The sequence below is a fragment of the Trachypithecus francoisi genome, unplaced genomic scaffold (genome assembly GCF_009764315.1).
Source record: "Trachypithecus francoisi isolate TF-2019V2 unplaced genomic scaffold, Tfra_2.0 Lachesis_group5, whole genome shotgun sequence".
NCBI lineage: Eukaryota > Metazoa > Chordata > Mammalia > Primates > Cercopithecidae > Trachypithecus > Trachypithecus francoisi.
In genome coordinates, this window is record NW_022681470.1 from 66,706,949 (window position 1) to 66,733,798 (window position 26,850).

At 41.4% G+C, this 26,850-nt stretch overlaps 2 protein-coding genes across 2 annotated transcripts in view; one reads left to right on the top strand and one right to left on the bottom strand.

Moving 5' to 3' along the window:
• The window catches only part of LAMB3 (laminin subunit beta 3), a 150,854-nt gene that overhangs the window by 63,631 nt on the left and 60,373 nt on the right, over positions 1–26,850 (bottom strand). The window lies entirely within an intron of this gene.
• G0S2 (G0/G1 switch 2) lies at positions 3,840–5,001 on the top strand. Its single transcript, XM_033197673.1, has 2 exons — positions 3,840–4,145; positions 4,257–5,001. Exon 2 carries the CDS (start codon positions 4,289–4,291, stop codon positions 4,598–4,600), a length of 312 nt encoding a protein of 103 aa, XP_033053564.1. The 5' UTR covers positions 3,840–4,145; positions 4,257–4,288; the 3' UTR covers positions 4,601–5,001.

The window sequence follows — 26,850 nt, forward strand, 5'->3', positions numbered from 1 at the left end:
CCCCCCAAAAATCTGAATGCTTCTTTAAGCATCTACTAAAAGTTGGACTGCATGCAAAAACACACAAACAAACAACAACAAAAACAGCCCCTTCCCTGCCAGGCTTCACAGTCCAATGGGAAAGCCATTCATTAATCCCATAGTTACCAATTAAGGACCTATTATGTGCTAAGGATTATACTGGGCACTGGGGACACAGTGAGGAGCAAACCAAAGTCCCCACCCTCATGAAGCCTATCCTGCAATGCACGTGGAAGACGATATAAAACCAAACCATTAAGTACATCCACATATAGTCAGGTAACCAAGTGCTATGAAGAAAAAGAAAGTATGGCACTGGGTGGAGAGTGGTGGGATGCAGTAGTCAGGAAAGGCCTCTCCAAATAACTACCATGATATTTTAAGCCCAGAGAACAAATGAAATGGAGATGTCACTGCTAGAAATAAGGATATTGAGAAGAAGACTAAGCTTGTAAGAGTACAGAGAAGGGAAGGAGTCTTGTTTTAATTGTGTCAAGCTGTGATAATAGCAGGATATCCACACAGAAATATCTAGACTCTAGAACTCTTGTCTATAAGACCAGAAAAGATAGAGGCTACACATATAAATTTCAGTGTCTTCCCTCGATATCTGAGTGATAAGAAACTTTCTTTCTAAAACTATGAAAGTAACTAAGGGACTAAAAAAAAGTTTCAAGTGGGGTAGTCTTAAAACTACAAATAGGCCGGGTGCGGTGGCTCAAGCCTGTAATCCTAGCACTTTGGGAGGCTGAGACGAGTGGATCATGAGGTCAGGAGATCGAGACCATCCTGGCCAACATGGTGAAACCCCATCTCTACTAAAAATACAAAAAAAAATTAGCCAGGCGTAATGGCGGACGCCTGTAGTCCCAGCTACTCAGAAGGCTGAGGTAGGAGAATGGCGTGAACCTGGCGGGCGGAGCTTGCAGTGAGCCGAGATCGTGCCACTGCACTCCAGCCTGGGCTACTGAGTGAGGGTCTGTCTCAAAAAAAAAAAAAAAGAAAAAAGAAAAAAAATAACTACAAATAGTTTTGTCATATCTCCTATTATGACTCCCTCCCTCCAGCTGCCTGGAGTCCCAAGGGTGGACAGTGACTTTGTGTAGGTGGCAAGCAGCTGGTAACAAAATAATAATAATTATTATAATTATTGTAATAATAATTATAATAATTATTGTAATAATAATTATTAATGAAGCTCATTTACGACTAACCATCCAAAAGACCTCTTTTCCCTGTGTCTTCAATCTCCAAGACAGAGTGGTAGGGACAGTTCTATCCCTCCTCTGCACTTACCCCTTGAAACACATGTACCCCTTTATGACTTTACCTTCTGAAGATGGCTCTGAATGTGCCTGAGAAAGGGATTTAGAAAGCAAAATATAAAAAATTTAAACTAGCCCTTCCTAGAAGTGGCAAGAGTTAAATGTTGAGATAGACTCAAGGGTAGGATGACTGTTTCAGTTCGCCTGGAAGTGTCTCAGTTTTAGCACTGGGAGTCCTGCATTTCAGAGAACCCCTCAACGTTGAGCAAAGGAAGATGGTTGGTCACCCTATGGCTTGGTTTGACCATCATAGCTATAACCTGTGTCTTACCCATGTGCATGACACAACACAGTGCTTTACTTCCTTAAAAATGACATCAGCCCCATTAAAGTACGTGTTTAGTTTCCAAGCCCTACCTAGTCACCTTCTACCCTAGGAGCCAGGTTCTCTTTTCCCACCCAGACAGATGAGCCGCGCTCAGAAATTTCTAGACATGAGTTGACACTGGATTCCTTAGCCTTCTACCCCCATCATCTCCCACTCAGCCCCAGCTACCACCTGAACTAGGAAGATCAAATCTACCAGTGACCTCCGTTCACGGCACTTGTTGCCCCTCCTCTGTCCAGCTCTTGCCAATATAGCTGCTGGAACCTGGAGGTCAAAGTCAAATTATCAAAAAAGGGTCTGAGCTGGTGATGTGCGCTAACACAGCAAATCACAGGAAAGGGGAACCCCAGATAAATTACAGCCTTCTGACCTAGGAAGATGTGTGGTTTGCATCTCTGTGTTACAGAAACACAGGAAATGCTTACTGGACCAGTCAATTTCAGAGTTTTGGGTCCCAAGCTAGGTTGACTCACCTTCAGAATGGAAACCAAGTGACAGCCCTCATATGAGCGCACACATCACATGCTCTTCCAGAAATCAATGGGTTTGGAACCCTCGCAGATACTGGGAAAGCTCACTAACCATTTCTGCCAGTTATCAGAGGTTGCTCTGAAATTATAAGGAAGATTCAAAGAAAATGCCAAGACTGATATTAAACTTGGCAGGAACCCTTGTTACAGAATTTTCCTGCCTGACAAGGTTAAAAGAACAATAAGCAGGAAATACAATCCTCCAGGAATAATCAATCCTCTTTGGCCCCTGGTCACCTTGACTCAAACAGACTAAATTCTAAAATGTAGAATTTCAAATAAGCTATTTAGATAACCTTGACCATTCTCCACACACAAGCCCCTGCCTGAACTATTAATAGCCAAGGCAAAAGGTAGTTGTTATTGCTGCCTTTTTAAACTGAATCATCTGGGAAATTGTTTCAGACCCCCAAAGAAAGATTCCTGTTAACAATTCAAAAACTAAAATATTTGATCCCTGAGACAGCTCTTTCCCCTGACCCGCCCTTCAGGCTCAGTCTGGCCGACTGCAAAGGCTGTTGCAAGATTGCATCACTGACCTTTGCAATTTTCTGGCCAGTTTGATTTCCCCTTCTTTCTCCTGACCCCTCCCTTTCTCTGCTTAAAGCCCTTTGGCCAATTTGCTTCTCCTTTTCCCCTACTTTGCTAATTCTGGCATATCCATAACCAAAGCCAAATTAGAACGCTCCCTTGGCCCCAGGTGATTATATCTAATCCTGATCAAAATCAATCCTACATCTTCAACATCCAAGAGTACTCACACTCTGGATTCTAACTTAAGCTGTCTACTACATACCCTTCTGCCCACAAACTGCTTCAAAGCTGAAGTTGAGCTGGAGCAGTGAAGTTGTACCCCCAAACTCAGGAGGGTGGCAGAGAATTATTGAGGAGAGTATGAAATACTTCCATTCTAGAATGGCAGACAAACTTCTACCAAGAGCCCCTTCCATACTCGACCCCCCATACCCCAGCTCCCAACTCCACTCCTCAAGTGGAAGTGAGAACAATTTGAATTTAAAGGCTGTTCCCTGATACATGGAAGTACATAAGGAAACAGCTTGCAGGCAAAGAGACTAATCTCTCTGTCTCTCTCTCTGTCTCACACACACACACACACACACACACCCCTCTGTGCATAAAAGCACTATCAATGAATAGTTTTCTATCAACTGACTCTAGCTATACATGCATGTACCTCTAAATAAAACCAACCAGGCAGGAAAGAAACAATATTAGCACATATTGCTTTATCCAAGCGTGACCTGCTCTATTCTGTTACCCAGATCCCTCCCCCTTGCCTTCTCCTCTCTGATGCAATTGCCACACACGTGGGAAGATGATAACCCTTCCCAAGAAAAAGGAAAGCTTTTTTTCTTTAGATGGAACCCCCAGATTCCCTCATTATTTATAATGTCAGGTTGTCCTGGATGAGGGAAGCTTGCACCCACTGACACCAGTAAGAAGGTGCGGTCATGTCAGAAATGTCCGCGGACACCTCCCTGGGTTCCGGGTCCTCCCCTGCGCTAGCCTAGAGTGGGATTTTTGCGTGCACACTGGCCCTTCCGCGTGCCCCGCTGCCGATGACCCCGCACGTGCAGGGTCCCCTAGCTCACACAGTCGGAGCGTGCGCAGCGCGTGGCCACCTCCTGCCAGGTCCCAGCGGGGTTCCACCCCCTCCTTTCCCCCTCCTCTTCTTCCTCCCCCTCCGCGTTCCCAGGGCTCTGGCCGAGCCAGTCTGGGCCCGGGAGCCCAGGAGGCGTGTCTCGGAGAAAATATATAAGCGGCCTCCGGACGCTAAAGCGGTGCCAGCGGCAGAGTCTCCAACTGGAAGAGTTGCAGCTGCCGAGCGGAGGAGAACGCCGAGGCCAGTCGGATCGACGGACACGCTGACCGCCGCCAACTGCAGCTCGCGCTGCCTCCTGCTCGCGCCCTGCCACTAAGGTGGTCCCCCTTTCTATGAGTCCTCCCCAAGAAAAGCTGGGTGCAGGGTGGCGGGAGGCTGCAGCCGTTCTTCAGTGGCTGAAGTCCCCTCTCCTGCTGCTCCTCCTGCAGGTCACTCCCGCCTCCGAGAGCCCAGAGCCGAGATGGAAACGGTCCAGGAGATGATCCCCCTGGCAAGGGAGATGATGGCCCAGAAGCGCAAGGGGAAGATGGTGAAGCTGTACGTGCTGGGCAGCGTGCTGGCCCTCTTCGGCGTGGTGCTCGGCCTGATGGAGACTGTGTGCAGCCCCTTCACGGCTGCCAGCCGTCTTCGGGACCAGGAGGCAGCCGTGGCGGAGCTGCAGGCCGCCCTGGAGCGACAGGCTCTCCAGAAGCAAGCCCTGCAGGAGAAAGGCAAGCAGCAGGACGCCGTCCTCGGTGGCCGGGCCCTCTCCAACCGGCCGCACGCCTCGTAGGAACTGTGGGAGACCAGCGGAGTGGGAGGGAGAGGCAGCAGAGAGAGACAAACAGACCGAAAGAGGAAGGGAGAGACAGAGGGGTCACGCGCACAGGAGCCTGACTCCGCTGGGAGAGTGCAGGAGCATGTGCTGTTTTTTATCTGGACTTAACTTCAGAGAAACTGCTGACATCTAGAACTGACCTACCACGAGCATCCACCAAAAGGAGTTTGGGATTGAGTTTTGCTGCTGTGCAGCACTGCATTGTCATGACGCGTCCAATACTGTGTGAATTATCTAAATGCGTCTACCATTTTGCACTAGGAAGGAAGGATAAATGCTTTTTATATTATTATTATTATTAATTATTACAATGACCACCATTTTGCATTTTGAAATAAAAAACTTTTTATACCATATCTCATCTAATTCCTGAGAGGTGTGGTGTCCTGGGGTGGGCAGCAGGGAAGGTTAGCAGGCGGGTGACAGTGATGGTGTCTTACCTGAGCACTGCAGCGGGAACAGCTTCCTGAAGGTCAGGCACTTGCTTCACACCTAGGAACTGTGTAATAAGCTACCACATGCAGGTAAGTCTGTTGAGGACTCGTTTTTCCTTCTTGTTAGGGGTGGGAAGAGAAACTTTTATAACTTCCATGAAATTTAGCATTTTAAGATGAGAAGGTAGATCAACTTCTGAGCTAGAGTGAGTGGGAGGTAACTGATTAATTCTAAGGCAGAAAAGCTCTTTGATCCTCACACCTGTGCACCAGAGGTTCCCATGGCTGATAACTTTTTCTTCCCAACTGTATTTTAGAGAGAGAGACAGAGAGAGGGGAAGAAAAGAAACGAGGGAGGTCTGGAGGTGAAGGACAGGAAAGAAAGGAAAAACTAGCTACCTGGCAGGAAAAGAGATAAGCTCCCAAGAACACCAAAGCAAATGATGAGTCTAGCTCTACCCAGCCTTCCTCCCCAAGCACCCAGATCATAGTAAGAAACTCTGGGCTAGAAAGAGAAAAAAAAGAAAACTGGTTGTTACAGATCTGAGTCCTCCTCCTCCAGTGTAGAGCTTCATCTGTAGTAATAGCCAATTTGGTGACTCTATAGGGCTCAGCAAAATAAATTTTAAACTTTAAAGAGGTAGCCAGGAGTCCGAGGCATGGCCTTGATGCTAGTCTTCTCATATTTTTCATGTCACCAGTCCTAATCGGGACTTTACTCCTTCCATCAACAGCTATGCATTTTTGCCAAACATATCACTGGCTCACACCATTGCCTCTGCTCAGACTCTCTCCTTCATCCAGTGCCCTACACACATCTCCATTTCATTTCTGCCAACTCAACTCCTACCCAGTGTTCCTGGCCCTGATCAAAAACCATCTCTCTCTGAAATCTATTCTTATCACTCCCAAAGGAAAAAAGCAATCAGAATGTGGTAAGATTAATCAAGAAAAAGAAACATATTTGGAGTTTTAAAGGAAAAGAAGAATGTCAATGGCACCATGGCTCTCCCAGTTTCCAAAATGGGAAACTCAGCCCTATACCAAGGCAGAGCCTCACTTTCAATGTCCAAGAAACTTCCTAGGAACTGACTCAATTTTATCCTTCCTGCTGGTCTTCCAAAATGCCTCTTTTATTAATTATTCCTTTGCCCATTCAGCTACCACCTTGTCTGGCTCTCAACTGCTCAAACCATCCCCCGCACGCTCTAGCACCTTCACCCTAAACTATCCGTTGTCAGACTGTCTTCCTTTCATATCTTTCATTCTGCTGCTCCTGAACTCAAAAACATCTGAGACCAAAACTCTTATGCCAGGTTTCAGTGCCTCTGTGATATGCTTCCATCTCATCCGGCCCTCTTGCCTGATTTGTCAGGCTGCCTAGCATGAACCCCGGTCCCTTCCTGTTCCCTTCTGGTTTTCTGCACCTTTGTTTACCTTACTCTTCCAACCTGAATGTCCTCCCACCCACTACCTCCACATCTTCTGAAACTACATACCTCAAATTCTCCAAGGGAGGTATGATTTCAAATACAGGTGTTTTGCCCATTGTCAAACTACATGTAAAACTGTGTGCTCTGATGTTTTTTTAAATTTTTTTTATTTTTATTTTTTTGAGATGGAGTCTTGCTCTATCACCAGGCTGGAGTGCAGTAGCACAATCTCGGCTCACTGCAACCTCCGCCTCCTTGGTTCAACAGATTCCACTGCCTCAGCCTCCCAAGTAGCTGGGACTATAGATGTGCACCACCATGCCCAGCTAATTTTTTGTATTTTAGTAGAGATGGGGTTTCACCATGTTGGCCAGGATGGTCTCAATCTCCTGACCTCATGATCTGCGCCTTCCTCAGCCTCCCAAAGTGCTGGGATTACATGATTTATTTAGAAAGTAATGCCTATGCTTTGAAAGTTTGCCTATATATTAAAAAAATAAAGTTGCCTAAATATATAAGTATGCCTATACATTTGTGTAGAAGGAAATTCCCCATGCCTGTTTATATTAAAATATATTAAAAATTACCCAACCCAATCAAATCCGAGCTATTGAAATCTCTGTTGTCACTGGTCTCCTCAATTCTGAGTTCTTATAGGTCATACAGCCTGAGTCTCATACTGCATCACTCAGTAATAGACTTTTTTTCTCCCCGTTGTTCTGTGGGCTTGGTCATGTCTCTTATAGTACAATCTTCTTGAAGTAAAGGATCATGTCTTCAGTGTTCACAAAAATCTTTAGGTCCTAGGCAAATAGTAGGTTCTTAATAAATACTTGATTGTTTAATTAATCATTTATGAGGCTAGAGCAGTGCTTGTAAATGAAAGGAGAAGCAATTTTGTACCCCCAGAGAACGTTTGACAGTCTTAAGACATTTCTGGTGTCTGGGTGAGGGGAGGGGGCAGTACTGCAGGCCTCTAGAGGGTAGAAGTCAGGGGGCTATTAAACATCTTCTAATGTACAGGACAGCCGCCAACACAAAGAATTCTCCATTCCAAAATGTTAATGGGGCAGAAGTTGAAAAATTCTGGGTTAGAGGAAAGTTAGGAAAAAGAGTTTGCTTAATAATTTCAGAATCAAAGTTATGAGGTAGTCTCACAAGGCTATGTCTGGTTACGATCAAACATGTTCCTCCCCCAACACAGGAACAAAAATTGTCTTTTGTCCTATTCTGCTTGGTAATTTCACCAACAACCTAGGAGAGGTAACAGAAGTTATACTTATCAGTTCTGTTGGTGACACAGAGCTGAGACAGCACAGTCAGAACTCAAAACAACTCAATAGGCTGGAACCATGCACCAAAGAAAAACCAACTGAAACTGAATAGGGAAAAAGATACAATACAGAATTCAGGTTCAAAAACCCAATTGCATGACCACAGAATTTGAAAGACATATTCTAGCAGCAGATCATGTGAAAAAGGCCTAGAGTTTTTTAAAAATTTTAATTGATACATTATAATTGTATATATTTGAGTACAATTTGATGCTTCCACACATTATATAATGATCAAATCAAGGTATTTAGCATAGCCATCACCTCATGCATTTATCATTTCTTTGTAGTAAGAACATTCAAAAGCTTCTCTTCCAGCTATTTTGTAATATACAATACCTTACTGCTAACCATAGTCACCCTACTGTGGAAAAGAACTCTAGAACTCTTCCTCCTAACTGAAACTTTGTACTCCTTGACCAACCTCTCCTCATCCTCCTCTCCCCCATCTCCTCCCAAGTCTCTGTTAACCACACTGATCTACTCTATACTTTTATAAGATCAGCAAAGATCAGCAAATATATATATATATATATATTTATATTTATTTATTCCACGTTTAAGTGAGATCATGTGCTATTTACTATTTGTCTGTGTTTCTGTGTCTGGCTTATTTCACTTAACATCCAGGTTCATCCATTTTGTCTCAGATGACAGTATATCATTGTTTTCCATCGCTGAATAGTATTCCATTGTATACATATACTACATGTTATTTATCCTTTCATCCACTGCTGGCACTTAGGTTGATTTCAAGTCTTGGCTATTGTAAATAGTGCTACAACAAACATGGGAGTACAGATATCTCTATACACCCACTAGTGGGAATGCTGGATCTTATGGTGGTTCTACTTCTAATCTTTTAGAAACGTCCATGCTGTTTTCCATTCCATTAGGGGCTGTGCTAATTTACATTCCCACCAACAGTGTGTAAGCATTCCCTTTTCTCTACATCCTCACCAACACGTGCTTTCTTTTGTCTTTTGGTAAGAGCTATTCTAACTATAGTGAAGTGGTATTTAACTATGGTTTTGATTTGTATTTCCCTGGTGATCAGTGATGTTGAACTTTTTTTCATATACCTGTTGGCCATTTTTATGTCTTCTTTTGAGAAATATCTATTAAGGTCTTTTGCCCATTTTTAAAATTAGGTCACTTGGGTTTATTTTGCTATTGGGTTGAGTTTATTATACATTCTGGATATTAACCCTTCATCAGATATATAGTTTGCAAACATTTTCTCCCATTCTGCAGGTTGTCTCTTCACTGCTAATTGTTTCCTTTGCTATGCACAAACTTCTCAGTTTGATGTAATCCCATTTGTCTATTTTTGCTTTGACTGCCTATGTTTTTGAGGTCTTATCTAAAACTTTGTTGCCTAGTCCCATGTCTCAAAATGTTTCCCCTATATCATCTTCTGGTAGGTTCATAGTTTATGTTTAAATCTTTAATCCATTTTGAGTTGATTTTTATAGGTATGCGTGACTTCACAACGGGGATACACTGTGAGAGATGCTTTACTAGGCAATTTTGTCATTTGTGCAAACATCATGGCGTCTACTTAAAACATACCTAGATAGCATAATCTACTACATACCTAGGCTATATGGTGTAGCCTATTGCTCCTAGGCTGTAAACCTGTATGGTATATTACTGTACTGAATATTATAGGCAATTGTAACATAATGGTAAGCATTTGTAAACCTATCTAAACATAAAAAAGATACAGTAAAAATGTTATAATTTTATAGGACTAAAATCACATATACAGTCCCTCATTGGCCAAAATGTTATGTGGCATATGACTTGATATGGTGAGATGTCAGGATCTAGTCTTGTTGTTCTGCAGGTGGATATCAAATTTTCCCAGCACCATTTATTGAAGAGACTGTCTTTTCCCCAGTGTGGGCTCTTGGCAACTTTGTTGAAAATCAGCTGGCTATAGGTGAGTGAATTTATTTCTAAGCTCTCTATTCTGTTCCATTGATCTATATATCTGCTTTTATGCCAGTATCATGTCATTTTTGTTATTATAGCTTTGAAGTTTATTTTGAAGTCAAGAAGTATGATGCCTCTAGTTTTGTTCTTTTTGCCCATACCTAAAGATTTTCAGTGGTTACAAGTTCAATAAAAGCCAACGAGGGCTTATAACAGGACTACTAAAACAAATTAATGCTTCGTTAGTAGAAGTATAATGTGCAGAAAAAGAGAAGGTCAAGATGATTTGTTATACTTTGCATTCTGTCAGGGTGAAAAAAGTTTAAATTAGACTGCCTGGATTTGCTTAGGTTTGCATCTTGACTCTCCTATTTGTAGTTCTAAAACCTGGGAAAGTTATTTACACTCTCTCGAGTTAGTTAAATCCTTTCTTCATCTGTAAAATAGTACCTTCCTCAGGGAAAATTTTGCTGATTAAATGAGACAATACACATAGAGTTCTTACCGTAGTACTTTGCATATAGCAGGCTTTCAGTCAATAAGAGTTATTATTGTTATTGTTAATATTTTAAGACAAACCTTGACAAAAAAATTTTGCTTAATTAGAGTGACTAGGGCAAATAAAAGTCCAGAAACTCTAACACATACAGAACAATTGAAGAACAATAGAGATATTAGATTCAGTAGCTTTACATGACAACTGTGCCAAATATTTCAAGAGCTGCCATATTGGAGATGGTAAGACTTGTGTGGCTCAAAAATAGAGAACAAGAACTATCAAGCAGGATTACAAGAAGGCAGATGTTATATTATTAAGATATCAGAGTAATTAAAAAACATAATGAATTGCCTTGTGATATATAGTAAGCTCCCCACTACCAAAAGCATTCAAGCAGGGGTTGGAAGTCATCTGCCAGGGATGGTATAAACTGGAGAGGAGATTTCTGGACTTGGAGGTTGCATCCAATTATAAGATGCTAAGATTCTGTCTAATATTACCACCAAAAAGGGGATGTACTTCCCTTTCCAGCCTGTCTGTCCAGATCATCCCTTTCTTTAAATGCTTTTTTATTCTTTTTCTCAGCATATTGATAAATGTTTCCTTTTTGCTCAATTACTATTAAATGTGATAAATTTGATTCCAAAAATAAATTTCTTGATTAAACTCATCTAATTAATGCTTTTGCCTTTTATAAAAATACCTTAATCTACTGGTCAAACCAAATAGTCTCAAATTTGGTCATAGTGAAATATCTATTAAAGTTATCTTCCTCTTCACGAAACACCACAAAACTTTGATCAATTTATAGAAAGAAATATATATAGTTTTATGCTATAGTATATGCCTTCTCTTGCACTATATTCTAATGAAAACAAATAGTAGGTATCAACTGAGAATAAAGTTTCCCACATTCGCAGGAAAATTTGATTGTTCTATGGTCATGCTAACCAGAAGTAGTAGAAAACCCACTGGCTTAATAAATGACAACTCACCTGTTAAGCTTTTAGAAGCCAACCAATCAGTGATAGGCCCTCATTTCTGAAAGTCAACCAATCAGGAATGAACTCATGCCATTAACTGCATCTCAGAGTGCTAACCAATCAACAAATAGTCACGCTTCTATAGCTGATGTCAGTCCATTTATGTCTGGGAAAGTACACCAGTGCCTGACCTTCATGCATCCTCAAAAACCTATATGACATCAGCAGTCTGCTGTTCAGACAGATAGAGCAGAAAAGCTTGCCCTTACTATAATGAGCAAAAAGTTTACTATTTTTGTTTTATTTTATATATTAAATGGTGGTCCCATCATTCTTTGACAATTCTAGAAGCTCTACTGTGATTGTTTTAAAGACCTTCCCTTGGCAATATTCCAGGGAACATGGGACCAACAGGTACACTTACTGTGCTCCTTGTGCACAAGTGCATTTGTCTTTTAGATCTGCTGCCCAGTGACAAAATCTCAACAATAACCTGAGCTCTGACTAGTTTTATTAAGTTCTCATTGCTTTTGTGATTTGCAAGCAAACAAGTCTTTGTATCAGATCACTTTTCCTAGTTCTTTGTATAACATAATTAGAAAATTTAGTCAACAGGTACACACTTTAGTAAACAATTATGCCTAGACTTTTGTATAAGGTCATTAGGCACTTTGTTTGGGAGGTACACCACTGAGTCATAGGTCTTGATATAAGATCATTTGACATTTTGTGTGGGAAATATACCATTGGGTAGTTCAACATAGGTCTTTTTATAAGTTCATTAGACCTTTGGTTTTGGAGGCATAAATATTTTTACCATTAAACAGTTTATTCCCTTCCTACTCCATGTTTGCTTTTGCTTGTCCATATTAAAATGTCTTATTGTATTTTTTTCTGGATTGCCTTATTTCTGATATAAGGGAGTGTTCCAGAGGAAATGAATGGAGATATATATTCCATAAGTTACCAATCCAATCCAAGCTAGTCCTCGGGGATAACAGTTGGAGGTCCAGCAGACTGAAAACCAATTTGGGAAAAGGCAATTGTCAGATCTATAAAAAACTTTCACGACAGCATGCCCTGTCTTGTTAGTCTGTGATAGGACACTTTCAGTTTGTATACTGGGGTCAAAGATTTTGTCAGGTCATTAACTATGTGATCCTTTCTAACCTTTGCTTAGAAAGGGAACCCAAGATACCATTGACAGGCACACACTTTTACTCAGTGGCATCTCTCGTCCTTCTTGGTTTCTTCCATGTCAAAACTGCAGCATCCACTGGGAGAACTCCTGCTTTTCATATAAAATTGCACTGTAATCCTAACTCTTGGACTTATTTTTGTAAACTGCAAAAAAAAAAAAAAATTGTTAGAATAGCAATGGCTATCTTGCAGAACTTCTGACATGTCAAAATGAATAAATTAAGATATTTAAGAGGAACCCCAGAAAAATTAGGAGACAAAGGCCCAAAGAGGCAATAGTTAGCTTCTTTCATTGGCAAGCTAAGGCTTCAAGATAAAATTTTAACTCAAGAATGGTCTCTCTCAAAGACTCTGATACCACCTAAAACCCAACCTCCTTTCATTTCTCTTTCTACTCGGCATTACCTGACCTTCAACATGAGCCACCCCTTTCTTCTAAGTTTTCTCTGGAAAAGAGTAATCACATTGTAAAATGGCTAAACCAGAGGGCAGCCCTAAAAAGCTGAATTTAAACCCTGGCCTAGAGCAAAATTAAAAGTTACCATGAAAGATTTTCCTAAGCCTCAGGGGTGGTTGAGCAGAAATTAGTTAACAATTCAAGATTTTATTAGGTACTTATTGTTCTGGATTAAACATCTGTACCAAATGATTCAGTTAAGTGTTAGTCCATCCAATAGAGAAAAAAAAATTATACACAGCAGGGTAAGAAAAAAATTAAATAACTCTGTTGTGCAATATGAAAAACAAACCCCTTAAATGGACAAGAAAAAATTGAAAATACAGTACGAAAAGCAATGTCAAAAAAATCTTCCTTTTAAAAGTACATTAGACAAAGATTAAAAATTGTAAACTAAATAAAAATGAAAAGAGGCTTCAGAAAACTTTCAAAGAGCATTCTGGAGTACACTCAACAGCTGAAATAAAAGAAACATTGTCTTTATTTTTTCTATTAAAGGGCTCAAATATGAATTAGGGGATTTAACGAGACAAAAGTAATTGAAATATGAAACTGACAGCTTAGAAAATATCCAGTACATAACTAGATATTTTCAGAGAGCTCTAGAAAGTAAATAAGCTAGAAATCAACAGAACATATGGTACTCTATATAAAAAACTTGCCCCTGAAATAAAAACAAGACCGAAAAGTCTTGCATTTTCTAAGAATTGGGAACATATAGAGAGGGGTACTTGTAGATATTGCAAGCAAAAGGGTCATTCAAAGAACCAATGTTCCACATTGGCTAAGCAACAGAAGGATGACTATCCAAAATCTGTCTGATGATGCTTCTCCAAAGGAGACATTAGCACCCAACAATTACAGTCCTTCCTCTGAGCTTGTGTGCCCAAATCTCTATACTCTCCATCAGGGCATAGCTACATCCAGTATGGCTTACCACTCTATCCCCAGCCTCTAGCCCAGCGCCTAGCATAGAGTAGGTGCTTATTAAATATTTGTTGAAGAAATGAAGAAATAGAGGAAGAAAGTACATTTTTGTTTTGATACGCTGTAGTCCCTTCCTCAGTGCAGCGATCATAAACCTCTGAATTAGAATGTGACTCTCTCTGTCATTAATTGGCAAGAATTATGGTAGAATTATCATCCCTATTTACGGAGTCTCTTTCCCTAATACATCCCATTGTAGATTCCTGTCTTCCCTTTACCATCCACTCCAGCATCAGCTGATGCAGTCACTAAAATGGTTTATAAGTCACATATGAGATTCCTTAAGTTTATAATTGAGAAATGCGTGGACACACAGGCCTCACAGAATGCATTGGATCACTAGAGTGTCTCCTGGCGAAAAAGGAAAACCTGCCCAAACCCAGTTTTTGTTTCAGTAACTTCCTTTGAGACAAAGCCAGGAATCTGAGAGTGAGCACCTGCTAAGGGTGGGACAGGGGCTCTGTCTGGTATGCCTCTCCCATGTTAAGAGCTAACAATAGTAATGGATAAGTCTCCAGGGAAACCAGGACCACTTCCAAGCATTCCTGTCTTGGGCTGCCTCAAGGGCTCCTCTGTCCTTTGGGTAGTACTGATTGATGCCTGATGCCCAGAACTGGTCCACTCTGGCTTCTCTTTGGAGCAGTCTCTGCCGGTGCCTCCTGGCTGCCAGCTCAGTCCTAGCATAAGGGACTTCTTCCTTGGCCTGGGTTTCACCTTCTTGTATCAGGTGGCAGACCAGCTGGTTTCAGTCCCAAATCAGGTCTTCTGACTCCTCCCAGAAACCAACCAACTTCTGAGCAGGAAATCCTGCCCCTCCCCAAAGAGTGGGAAACCGCAAAGGAAGAGAGAGATGAAACAGAAGGAAAGGCAGAGGAGGAGGGAAAGAGAGAGAGAAGAGAAGCAAAAGAAAAAAGAACATCAATAAAAAGAAGTCAAATTTGTTCGAAATCTTGAGGTAAGACTTTTAAAAATCACATTATATATAATAGTATCACCATTTGTGTCAGGGCCTAGTACATAGTAGGTCCTCAAAAAACTGCTATTGAAATAATTAATATATTGAAATGAACAGGAGGGCTGGGCTAAAGAGAAATTTCAATGTGAAATGCTGGTGAGAAAAAAACAAGAAGAAATGCCCGATGAGCTTTCGAATGTGTAGGAGGGATGATATGATAAGATGCAGATGGAACCAGAAGTCTCTTACTGGCACTGACAGCATTCTGATCATTGTGGCACAGAAAGTCAAGTTGGAACAAAAAAGTTGCAAAGATAGTATAAAAAATGTCTGCATGTTCTTTTGGAATTACAAAAAGACTGCAAGAATTATAGATATGTTGTAAGCAGTTTTTAAAATCGGTTTTAAACCAATGACAGCGCACAAACACTATGTTGTATCTTGGGAACTGCTAAACATGCTGATATCTGCATGCTGCGGCCAAACATCAGCTAGTTTAATGTTATTAACATTTAGATCTAGAGTGTTGAAAAGTCTCATTTTATTTCCAGAAGTCTTGTTCAGTGGATCAAGGGAGGCCTAAATATGTCAATCAAAATTCTTAATGTGCTATTCATCTATCCCTTAATCCTAGTCCAGCTGGGCTGCTCAGAATACTGACCCTCTGAGCCCTAAACGGGCCTCTTCAGAGAAAATCCCAGCACTTATTTCAGGTCAAGGAACTAGAGAAACCTGACAGGAAAGGGAAATACCATTCCCCACCCTCACCATTTACCCAAATCTTCACTTGCCATCAACAGACAGTATCATCCAGAGTATTGCGGTTTAGTGATCCAGTCACTTGGAGAGATTAAAATAGCTAGATGCATGCTTCAGAAAACATCTACAGACAATGATGATGTGTTTTCATAACAGTTGGCTTTTAAGAGTCCTACTCCTCTGACTTTTCCGACAGAGCTTATCAGTATCAGAGGGACACAATTGAAGTGTTTCCTTTAGTGAAAGTATTTCTTTTTGGGGTTTGTGTGAGTTCATCAGAGTCGGAAGCTGAAAGGAGGGTGGGAAAGGTAAGGAGGGATGAAACAGTCTCACTTCTGCTTGCTTGCCAAGATTTGAAAGGAACTGCCTCCCTGTCATTAGGATGATATGAAAATAAAATCTGAAAATCCTAGCTCTTTCTTTATACTAATTTGAGTATAGCTAAAAGTTCCCTGTGTCGAATTTCTGAGCTAGAACAAATATTAAAGGTAATCTAATTTATTTCTCCTTATTTGCCAGGTGAGGGAATTGAAGCCAAGACAAGTGAAGGGCCTTGCCCAAAGTCACATGTATTGTCAGTGATGGGAGGGAGACTGGAACTCAGTTATCCCAGAGTCCCACCCAGGAGCCTTTTAAGAAATGATGAAAACTTTACAGGAAGGTATCCCAGATGTCTGAGAGCTCATAAACATCACAGCTGCTGACTAAATACAAATTCAGTTAAAAGATGCTCAAGTAATCTTCCCCTGGCAGAAATAGAAAGAAGAAAAAGATTTCCCCAATAGTTAAGTTTTCCCAGAATCTGTTTTATAACTGTTAGGAGACTAGGGAGGAGACAGATTTAAGGCAGATTTGTCATGAAAGAACTAGAATATTTTACATTCCTACCACTGGATCAGCATTTTACATGTCTCATTTCTTTATATAATCTTCATATTATCCTCATTTTACAATTAACATTGTTTTAACTTTGCTCAAATTCACAGAAGGAATAAGATACTATGATTTCTGGATCTCTTGTTGGTAGGCCCAGGATCAGGCTCTGGAAAGACATGGCTAGTTCAGTGACTGTTCCAGTCTTACTCAGGCCCCTCCCCAACACAGACCCTTGCTCTAGCCATTCAGGCTACCTGAGTTTCCTCTGAAATGCCATGTTGTTTCTAGACTTCTTGCCTGAATAGATGCAGTTCCCTCTGCTTGGGATGCCTTTCTCCAACATCCTCATAACTTGTACTTAGCCTTCAAAACGGAGCTCCAGGACCACTTCCCAGAGCCCTTTCCTGCTGCCGTGGCCTGTCCCTTCTCTACTTCCACAGTACTCTACACACACGCCTATTACAGTATACATCATGCTATGGGGAGCTCTGATTTACTTGCCTACTTTCCTTGTACTTGACTTCAATTTCCTTGAAAGCAGACACCACATATTCGTAAGCCTTTGCATTCCCAGCACCTAGCACAATTCCAGAGATGTATTAGTGCTCAATAAATATTTTTTTAAGTGGACAAACAAATGAAATATTTCCCCTCCTTTTCTTCCAATAAAACCATGCAATAAAATGTCCTGTTTCCATGCTCGTGACTCTTTAGTAATTTGGGGATAAATAGAAGATATCACTACTATAAGCTTCCTCTCCTTTCAAGCCTGACAAGCCACACAAAAATAGCTATCTAAGGTTAAAGTTGGCACTCTGAACAGACATTAATTTCTGCATCCTGACAAAATGCTTTGATGACAGTAGAAGAATTTATATGCCATAAGCCATAAGGACAAAAAGACTGGGAACATGGGAACAACAGAGATAACAACAGTTAAGGAATGTCAACACTCTTGGAAGAGGGAAAGTGGATGGATGAGTAATAAGTGACTTAGCAAACCCAAGACTGCTGGAGTCTGAGTGCTCACGATGGGAAGCCTCAGGAGTTGGAGGAACAGGTGGGGGTAAACACAGGAGAAGACCCTTGGCCTCTACAGCTACTCCAGCTGGAGAAGGAAAATTTATTTTCTGGAGAAACTTAACAAAGACACACCAGGCTTAGGGACATCAGACACAGCAGAGGGTGGGGTTAGGCATGGAGCTGGAAATAGCGAGATTAGAGAAAGACTCCATACTGAAAGATGAGATTCCCCAGCCCATTTTACTGGCTCAGCTCCCAGAACACAAACAGCCTAGCTCTACCCCTCTCCACCCACCCTACCCCAGCTTACACTAGGCAGAAGAATTAAGGATTCTTCCCTGTAGAAAGGACCCAACCAAAGAGACAAACACTACAGACATTGATGTGTGCTTCCCCCAGTGAAACCACCAGGGGCCTTCTGGATTATCCTACAGTGAATTCCAAAAATTGACAAGCCCTGCCCTCATACACAAAGCTTCCGACAGCCAAGGAAGAGACTACAAAGATCACCAGGTGACATAGTTTGGATATTTGTCCCTTCCAAGTTGCAGATTGAAATTTAATCCCCAAGGCTGGAAGTGGGGCCTGATGTGAGGTGTTTGAGTCGTGGGGGTGAATCCCTCATGAATGACTTGGTGCCATGCTCATAGTAATGAGTGAGTTCTCACTCTACGAGGTCTGCAAGAACTTGTTGTTCAAAGAGCCTGGCCCCTCCCACCCCTCTCTTGCCATGTGATGCCTGCTCCTCTTCTGCCATGAGTGGAAGCGGTCTAAGGCCCTCACTAGATAGAGATGTCGGCACTGTGCCTCTTCTGCAGGCTGCAAAACCATAAGCCAAACAGACCCTTTTCTTTAAAAACTACTCAGCCTCAGGGGTTCCTTGACAGTAACACAAACAGACTAAGACACTAGGCATGGAACAAAAGCCTTTGATACTGAGGACCTCAAGAGAGGAAATCTAGAAAGCAGAAGAAATAATTATCAGTAATGGCCACAGCAACATCAGTATCCCCCAGAGATAAGGGAAGATAATTCATGAATTATGATCAAGAAGCCAATTTTTGGCTGAAAATAAACTTTCCTTCTCCAGCAGTGGCTCATGCCTATAATCTCAGCAGTTTGGAAGACTGAAGTGGGAGGATCACCTGAGCCCAGGAGTTCAAGACCAGCCAGGGCAACATAGAGAGACCCCAGTCTCTACAAATAAAAAAATTAGTGTAGTGTAGTGATGCATGCCTAGCCACTCAGGAGGCTGACATGAGAGGATTGTTTGCACGGAGGAGGTTGAGGCTGCAATAAGCTGTGATGGCATCACTGCGCTCCAGCCTGGGCAACAGAGTGAGACCCTGTCTCAAAAAATAATAATAACATGATAAAATGAACCAATTTTTAAGTATGGAGAAGAAAAAAAATGGCTCTTTAAATGAAAATGCAACTGGACATTTAAAAATTAAAATGAAGGGCCAGGCATGGTGGTTCATGCCTGTAATCTCAGCAATCTGGGAGGCCAAGGTGAGCGGATTACCTGAGGTCAGGAGTTCAAGACCAACCCGGCCAACACAGTGAAACCCCATCTCTACTAAAAATACAAAAATTAGCCAGGCATGGTGGTGCATGCCTGCAATCCCAGCTACTCAGGAGGCTGAGGCAGGAGAATCACTTGAACCCAGGAGGCAGAGGTTGCAGGGAGCCAAGATCATGCCATTGCACTCTAGCCTGAGCGACAAGAGTGGAATTCTGTCTCAAAAAATTAATTAATTAATTAATTAAAATTAAACTTAAGCACTGGAAGATAAAATTGAGGAAATCTCCCAGAAAATAGGACAAAATGGAAAGAGATTTTAAAAACATAAGACATAGAAAGATAAGAAACTTAAAAGATCGGCTCAGGAGCTCTGTCACCTTCTATTAAGAAGTCCAAAAAGAGAACACAGAGAAAATGAAAGAGAATAAAATAATCAAAAAAAAATTCTCTAAAATTTCCCAAAATACAAGATTTGAATTTCCATATTCAATGGACCCAGTGGGTGCCCAACACAATGAACAACAACAACAAAACTCATCAAAGCATATTATTGGAAATGTTAGAACCCCAGGAATAAAAGGACTCCAAAAGTTCTGGAGAAAGAAAAATAGTTCACAAACCGAGGGTCAGAAATCTCAACAGCAGTTGGACCTCTCAGTGTCAACGCTGGAAGCTAGAAACTGAAAGGCAAGACAGCAACATCTTCCAATTCTGAGAGAAAACAGTGTCTTCTCTAGCAATCCTTACCCGGCCAAAAAACAACCAAGGAGAAGGTAACACAAGGACAAGCAGACAGGACTGACCAGAACCGTCACACTGTCCTTTATTTGGCCGGAGTCTGATATGTTAAAAATGTGAAACATCACTCCTGCATAAAGGTCTCAAAACATTTTCTTATTATACATGAGGAAGTAAACCAAGAAAGAGAAAAACAAGAGTTCCCATTCCCAAAGGAATGTCCCCAGATTCAGGGGACAGGAGGACTAAGGGCTTCAGTAAAATGTCTCCAAGAAAAAAAATAAAGGAACTCATAGATTACCCGATTAATTTGACTTATTTATTTGAATTTTATAGCTCTTGTCAGAGGGTTTGAAGGACATGTACAACTAACAAAGCAAACAAATCAAAATGAAGTGATTATTAACTCCCAGGAATTCAGTGAAGACTAGAAGAAAAAAATGTATCATAGTGCACCATATTGTTCAGCTGTAAACAATTAATCGTAACAATACAAACATTATTGATTTAATTAAAAATCTGGTATTTTAATATTAGGAATCTAGAAAAAAGGGAATGGGTATTTGTGTGATGTAAAAAAGCAAAATCCCAACATTCCTTAGCAGGAAATGAATAAGTAATTTCCAAAATTGCAAAATCAAGAAATAGTAGTAAAAACACATTGTTTAAAAATGTGGAGTTGGTTTTCAGGGGAAAATAAATTAAGATTTAAAAGTGATTGCCTCTCAGTGGGACCAGGGCTGAGAAAGGAAAAGAGCAAGGATTGTTGTCACTCGTTGTAAACCTTTTGTACCAGGTGACTTTTTAAGCCCTCCTCATGTGTTATATGAATAAATGTAAAACCTAGTTTTGTTTTTTTTTTTTTTAAGAAAAGGAAATGGCTCAGTCATAACAGCAGTCTCCCAGGGATTACATTTTACTACCAGTCAGCATGTTGTTGTCTGGAGTCGTTAAATTTAAGTCTCTAACAAGCTAAAGTTAAAAGTATTTACCTAATTACCCAAAGTAGAAGTTTGGACTGGTGTGTCGACAGGTTACTTTAGAATCACCTGGGGACTGTCAAAGAAAACCATAGCTAGAGAGCAGTTAAAGTGGTTAAAAACAGGTTTTAATCGGGACTACTGCAATGGGGGAAAAGACATCTCAGTGTAGAACTGGACTCAATTCCACACCATGGGCAAGTGTGTGATAATTTACAAAGAGCAGGATGGTGATTGGTGATTGGTGGATGGAAAATTACTAAGACGAAACATCAGGGTTGGGATAAGGAGGGTTCTGGCTGAAATGAAAGAGGATTATTTCTGAAGACAGGCCAGGGTGGTCAGGCACCCCCTGGGGATGATGGCAAATGAAAAAACCAATTAGATATCAAGGAATCAGGTATTAAAATGGGCGGGGGGGGGGGGGGACGCAGTTCTTGCTAAACTGACTTAGCAGGATTCTTTGTAAAACTGGATTTTACTAGGAAGTGCCCAGATGGGCCTAGAAGGTTCAGGAACCTGACTAAAGTTTGGCCAAAAAAAAACTTCTGTCAGGAGCTTTGTAAAAAATACAGATTCCTAGGTCCCACCCTTAATAAGCCAGACTCAAAAGGACTTGGTGGGGTCTAAGGATCTGCCCTCAGTTCTCCCGGATGATTCATGGAGGTTTGGGAATCACTGAACTAGAGTAGAAATCAGGTGTGTTACGAGGAGCAAGAGAATCATGTTACATGTATTTTATGTGTGTGTAACTATTTCTATATATATATATATGTCTCTCTCCTTCCCTCCCTCTTTCATTCTCTTTTATTTTCAGTTAACCCATAAATCCCTCTGGACTGACAGCATTGCCAGAAATTGTCGCCATCTGAGCTATGGCTCCCAATCCTGGGGCTCCCTCTGCTGGCAGAAGCATGTTAAAATTCTTAGCATCCTAAATCTAGAAATTCTCTTTCAGTTTCGTATTAGGTCAGTTTTTCGAGACTGTTGCCAAACCCTCAAATTTCATGAATCCTCCCATTAGATATAAAATACAAAGTGAAACCTGGGAAAACTTTCTTGACTTAAATTTGTGAATATATAAAGATTAGGAGGGAGCAGGACAAGGCAGAAATGAAAATGAAAGGTATATGCTGTGGTCAACACTGAGGAAGAGGAGACACTTTAGAATTTAAGTTCCCACCTTCTTCCTGGCCCTCCCCCAGGAGATACGAATAGATGGGGAAGCTACACTTAGCTGCTTTCCAAAAATGCAAAGAAGGAAACAAGTTAGACTAAAAAGCTCACTGAATTTGGAAGCAGAAGGCAAGGATTCAATATCCACCCATCCTCTACTTCTTCGATTCTCAAAAGAAATGGTCTCCTTTTCCAGAGCTATGTGCCATATCATCTGGAGTCTGACTCCATAAATCATGTCCTTCCAGTGATCTTGTTTTTAGATTCTACTGGATCTTTCCCATAAACAGAAAAGATGCTCAGCCCAGCACACTGTCTGGCACAAATGCTCAATGCATTTGAATATTTGAATGAAATTTGAATGAAAGTTTAACTCATTTATATCCCCAAAATCAAAACCCTCTTTTGGATCTCCATGCTTCTCAAATGCCTCAAAATTGTGGAACAGTAAACACTGCATTCCCTCAGGTACTTCACTCTTCAACTTACAGCATTTCCACTTTAGCTCCTCTGGAACTCTCTGGCAAAGATCTCCAATTATTCCTTTATGCCAGACCCCCTGTATTCTTGGCACTTCTCACCTTCCTTGACCTCTCCGGTCTCACTGAGACCTGTTCCCTTGAGTTCTGGGCTCTCTGTCCTCCTGCTCCCAGCTCACCCTTGTTCTTTGCTGGCCCTCCCCTTCCACCCAACCCTCAAACATGAGTGTAAGATTTCCCTCCTAGCCTTCACTGTCCCTGGTGGCTTCATCTACTCCGATGGTTGCAACACTAACTTCCATGATTTAATTCTTCCATTTCTATATCTTTAACCTGGACCTTTCTTCTGAGTTCCAAATACCTACCAGACATCTGTATCTGGATGTATCAGAATCAGTTCATCCACTGAACACTCAAAAAATGCTTACTGAGCAACTACCCTGTGCCAAACACCGTGCTAACACTGGAGATGCAGGGGCAAGCAAAGTGGAAATGGTCTCTGCCTTCCCAGAACTATCTGATGGGAAAGGCAGACAGTGAACAGCTAGGAGTAACAAGTGATGAGTGCAATGATTAGAGAAAATGCCTACGGTTCAGAGAGCATCTTCTCTGGTCCCCAGCATTCCCTGAAGGTGTGACTTTGAAGAGCAGTACCTGAATGATAAGGAGTTGGGGCAAGGGGAGGTTCTTGGGGAAGAATTTCAAAAATTATGAAGAACTTGTAAAGCTACAATAGGTACTTTGGACTTTATCCTAAAGACAATAAGGAGCCATTGAATCTTCCAAAGCAGAGAAATGTGCTGATCAGTTGTGGTGTGAAGAATTGGATGGATTAGAGCCCACGGGGAACTTTACAGTACAGGGATGTTCATGTCTTAAGTTGGATGGTGAGCCACAAGGCTTTTGTTTCATACTTATGCTTTATACATTATTCATGTTTTCCTATATTCTTTTGTGAATACCAAATATTTCACAAGCTTGTTTTAAAAATTAATAGATTGGGGAAGGTGAGGTGGCCAGAGAAGTGTGAGGAGGTCACTAAAGCAGAAAACAGTGGTGGCCTGAGTTAGGATATGGTCCGGCTCTGTGTCCCCACCCAAATCTCATCTCAAATTGTAATCCCCAGGTGTCCAGGAGGGAAGGACCTGGTGGGAGGTGACTGGATTATGGGGGTTCCCCCATAATCTCATCTGTTCTCATGATAGTGAGTTCTCATGAGATCTGATGGTTTTAAAGTATTTGGCAGTCCCCCCTGCCCCCCCTCCCCACTCTCTCTCCTGTCACCATGTAAGATGTGCCTTGCTTCTCCTTAGCCTTTCACCATAATTGTAAGTTTCCTGAAGCCTCCCTGGCCATGCAGAACTGTGAGTCAATTAAACTTTTCTTTTTTTAATAAATTACCCAGTCTCAGGTATTTCGTTATAGCAATGTGAAAATGGACTAACACAGATGGTCACAAAGGGTGAAGATTTGGAGATGGTTCTAGAGATACTTAGGAGTAGAATCGACTGTACTTGGTGATTAATGGAATATGGAGAGGAAGGAGTAAAGAACTCCTAAGTTTCTGGATTACTAATTAGATGGATGGTGAAGCCATTGATTGAAATAGAGATCAATGGGAAATGGTGATTAAAAATAAAGTCATTGGAGAACAGTTTGGCAGTTTCTTAAAAAGTTAAACATGGCTAGGTGCGGTGGCTCACACCTGTAATCCCAGCACTTTGGGAGGCTGAGGCAGGCAGATCACGAGGTCAAGAGATCGAGACCATCCTGGCCAACATAGTGAAACCCTGTCTCTACTAAAAATACAAAAATTAGCTGGGCGTGGTGGTGCCCCCTGTGACTCAGTGCTCCTAGCTACTCAGGAGGCTGAGGCAGGAGAATTGCTTGAACCCGGGAGGCTGAGGCTGCAGTGAGCCAAGATCATGCCACTGCACTCCAGCCTGGCCACAGAGCGAGACTCCGTCAAAAAAAAAAAGTTAAACATAAATTTACCATACGACCCAGCAATGCCACTCTTGGGCATATACCCAAGAGAAATAAAAACATACGTCCACAAAAAAATTTCATACTAATATTCATTTGGATTTAACTGGGTGTCCTGTGTTTGATTTGAAAAGCTTAGAAGTGGTACTGGGCTTTGAGAACCTGAGAAATGGTCTTAGATGTGGACAAAACATTCTGGACCATGGCTACTGATAGCCATCTAGTCCACCTTTACCAAAGTGGAGCCCAGCATCCTGGCCACAAACAGCCCCAAAAGGCCCTAAGTAGCAAAAGAGGTATATACCACATGGTAGCTGGGTGGAGGAATCATCTACTAACATTTATTTAGTTAGGTATTGACTGTTGGTCAGATACTATGAATAAAAACACCAGTGAAATGCTATCCATGCCCTAGAAGAAGATGATGTGGAAATAAATGAAATGTGTAAGACATTACCAGTGCACTAATGGAAGTCTACAGTAGGGGCATAAGGAAGGGAGTAGCCCATTCTACATGTGGGACGGGCAAGCAGGAGCTGCTTCCAGAAAGTTGTTTGTTTTGATCCATGTTGAAATATGAGCAGGAATGCTCCAGGAAATGAAGAATGATAACAGCATTGAGTTGGGTTCAGGAGTGTGTGGGGAGAGGGGCGGGCTAGTTTGTAGAACATTCTTTGCATAGGAAGCTGTGTGGGAAAATAGAGGTGTGAAAGAGAAAGGCATGTTTGGGAAACTATGAAAAGTTCCATATGGCTGGATAACTGAATTTTACAAGGTGGGGTTACACAGGAAGAAGCCTGGAGAAGCAAGCAGAGGCACATCTTTGAGGGCCATGAGTGCCCACTGTTGGAGTCTGTAGTTCTGGCCATTTGTTCTCAAGTCATGAAGCCTTTGCCTTCTGTGGCCTCTTCATCCTCACCCCAGAACTCTATCCACTGGCTCTTTGTATCCCCTCATTGCCTTATGCAAAAAATTCTGAATCTTCTACACTGTTTCAGCTCTTCAATCCAGCCTCACGCCCTCCATCAACACTTCACTCTCCCTGCCAGGCTGCGCTGGGTATGGCCTTGACCCTGAGGACTTGCAACCCCTGGAGCTATGCCCAGCAATGTTATTGGGATCCCCGATAACCAACTGGATTTCTCTACCATGTTTTTTTTTTTCTCTTTGATCCTTCTCATTAAGCATCACTTGCCATTTTAACCTCCCCAGACATCTTCCCTTGGCTTCTGTCAATTCATAGTCACTGGGCTTTTCTTCCTATTTCTCTCACTGCTTCTCAGTTTTCTTTATAGGCTTATCTTTTCTTCTGGATTCCTTGAATGTTGGAGTTGGCCTTCATTCTGTTCTCATTTTTTTTTTCTATATTCCCTGCATAATTTGCTTCTCTCTCATGGTTATAATTACAACCTTTGTGTTGATGGATGAGTCTTAAAAGTCTCTATTTCCTGTGGAATTTCTCCTAAGCTTCAAGTAATATAACCACCAGCTTACCCAAATGCTCTCCTTCTAAGGGCCTCCTAAATATCTCAAATTCATCATGCTGAAACTGACATGGTTATTTTTTTAATGGCTTTATTGCAGTGCAATTTATATACTAGAAAATTATCTCATTTTAAGTGTACAATTCAATGATTTTGAATAAATTTGCAGAGTTGAGAAATCACTGCAATCTAATTTTAGAACATTTCCATCACCCAAAAAGATTTCTCTTGCCCATTTACAGTCACTCCCTGTTTCTACCCCCAGCCCCAGGCAACCAGTAATTTAATTTCCATGTATAGACTTGCCTGCCCTGGATGTTTTGTATTAGTATAACTATACAACATGTGATCTTTTGTCTGACTTCTTTCACTTAACATGTTTTTGAGATTCTTCCATACTGTAACATGTATCATTTATCTCCAAATTTCAGATAAACAATGAATGATTAATGGTTTTGTTTTTTGAGATGAGGGTCTTGCTATGTTTCCCAAGCTGGTCTCAAACTCCTGGCTGCAAGAGATCCTCTCTTTGGCCTCCCCAGTGACTGGGATTACAGGCAAGAGCCACCAAACCTAGATTGAATCATGTTTTAGTATAAGTATGTGCCTTTCAAGACATCTTCCCTTCAGTAGTTTAGGTATATTTCTTTCAATAGTTTATCCCATCTTGACAGGTAGACAGCTTAGATAGAGGACAGGTAGATTAGATGATAGATAGATAGATAGATAGATAGATAGATAGATAGATAGACATTCTTAAAATAACTATTTGTCATTTATCTGAAATTCAGATTCAACTGGACATTCTGTATTTCCATTTGCTAAATCTAGCAACCCTATGTCCCACCAGGGACAAGTGACTTCCTTCTAATGCTGACATCCCTGGAACCTTGAGATGCCCACCTGGCTGGGGCTGTGGTGTCACCCTAGTGTGCTTCCTGAAAGTTGAGCTGACCAAC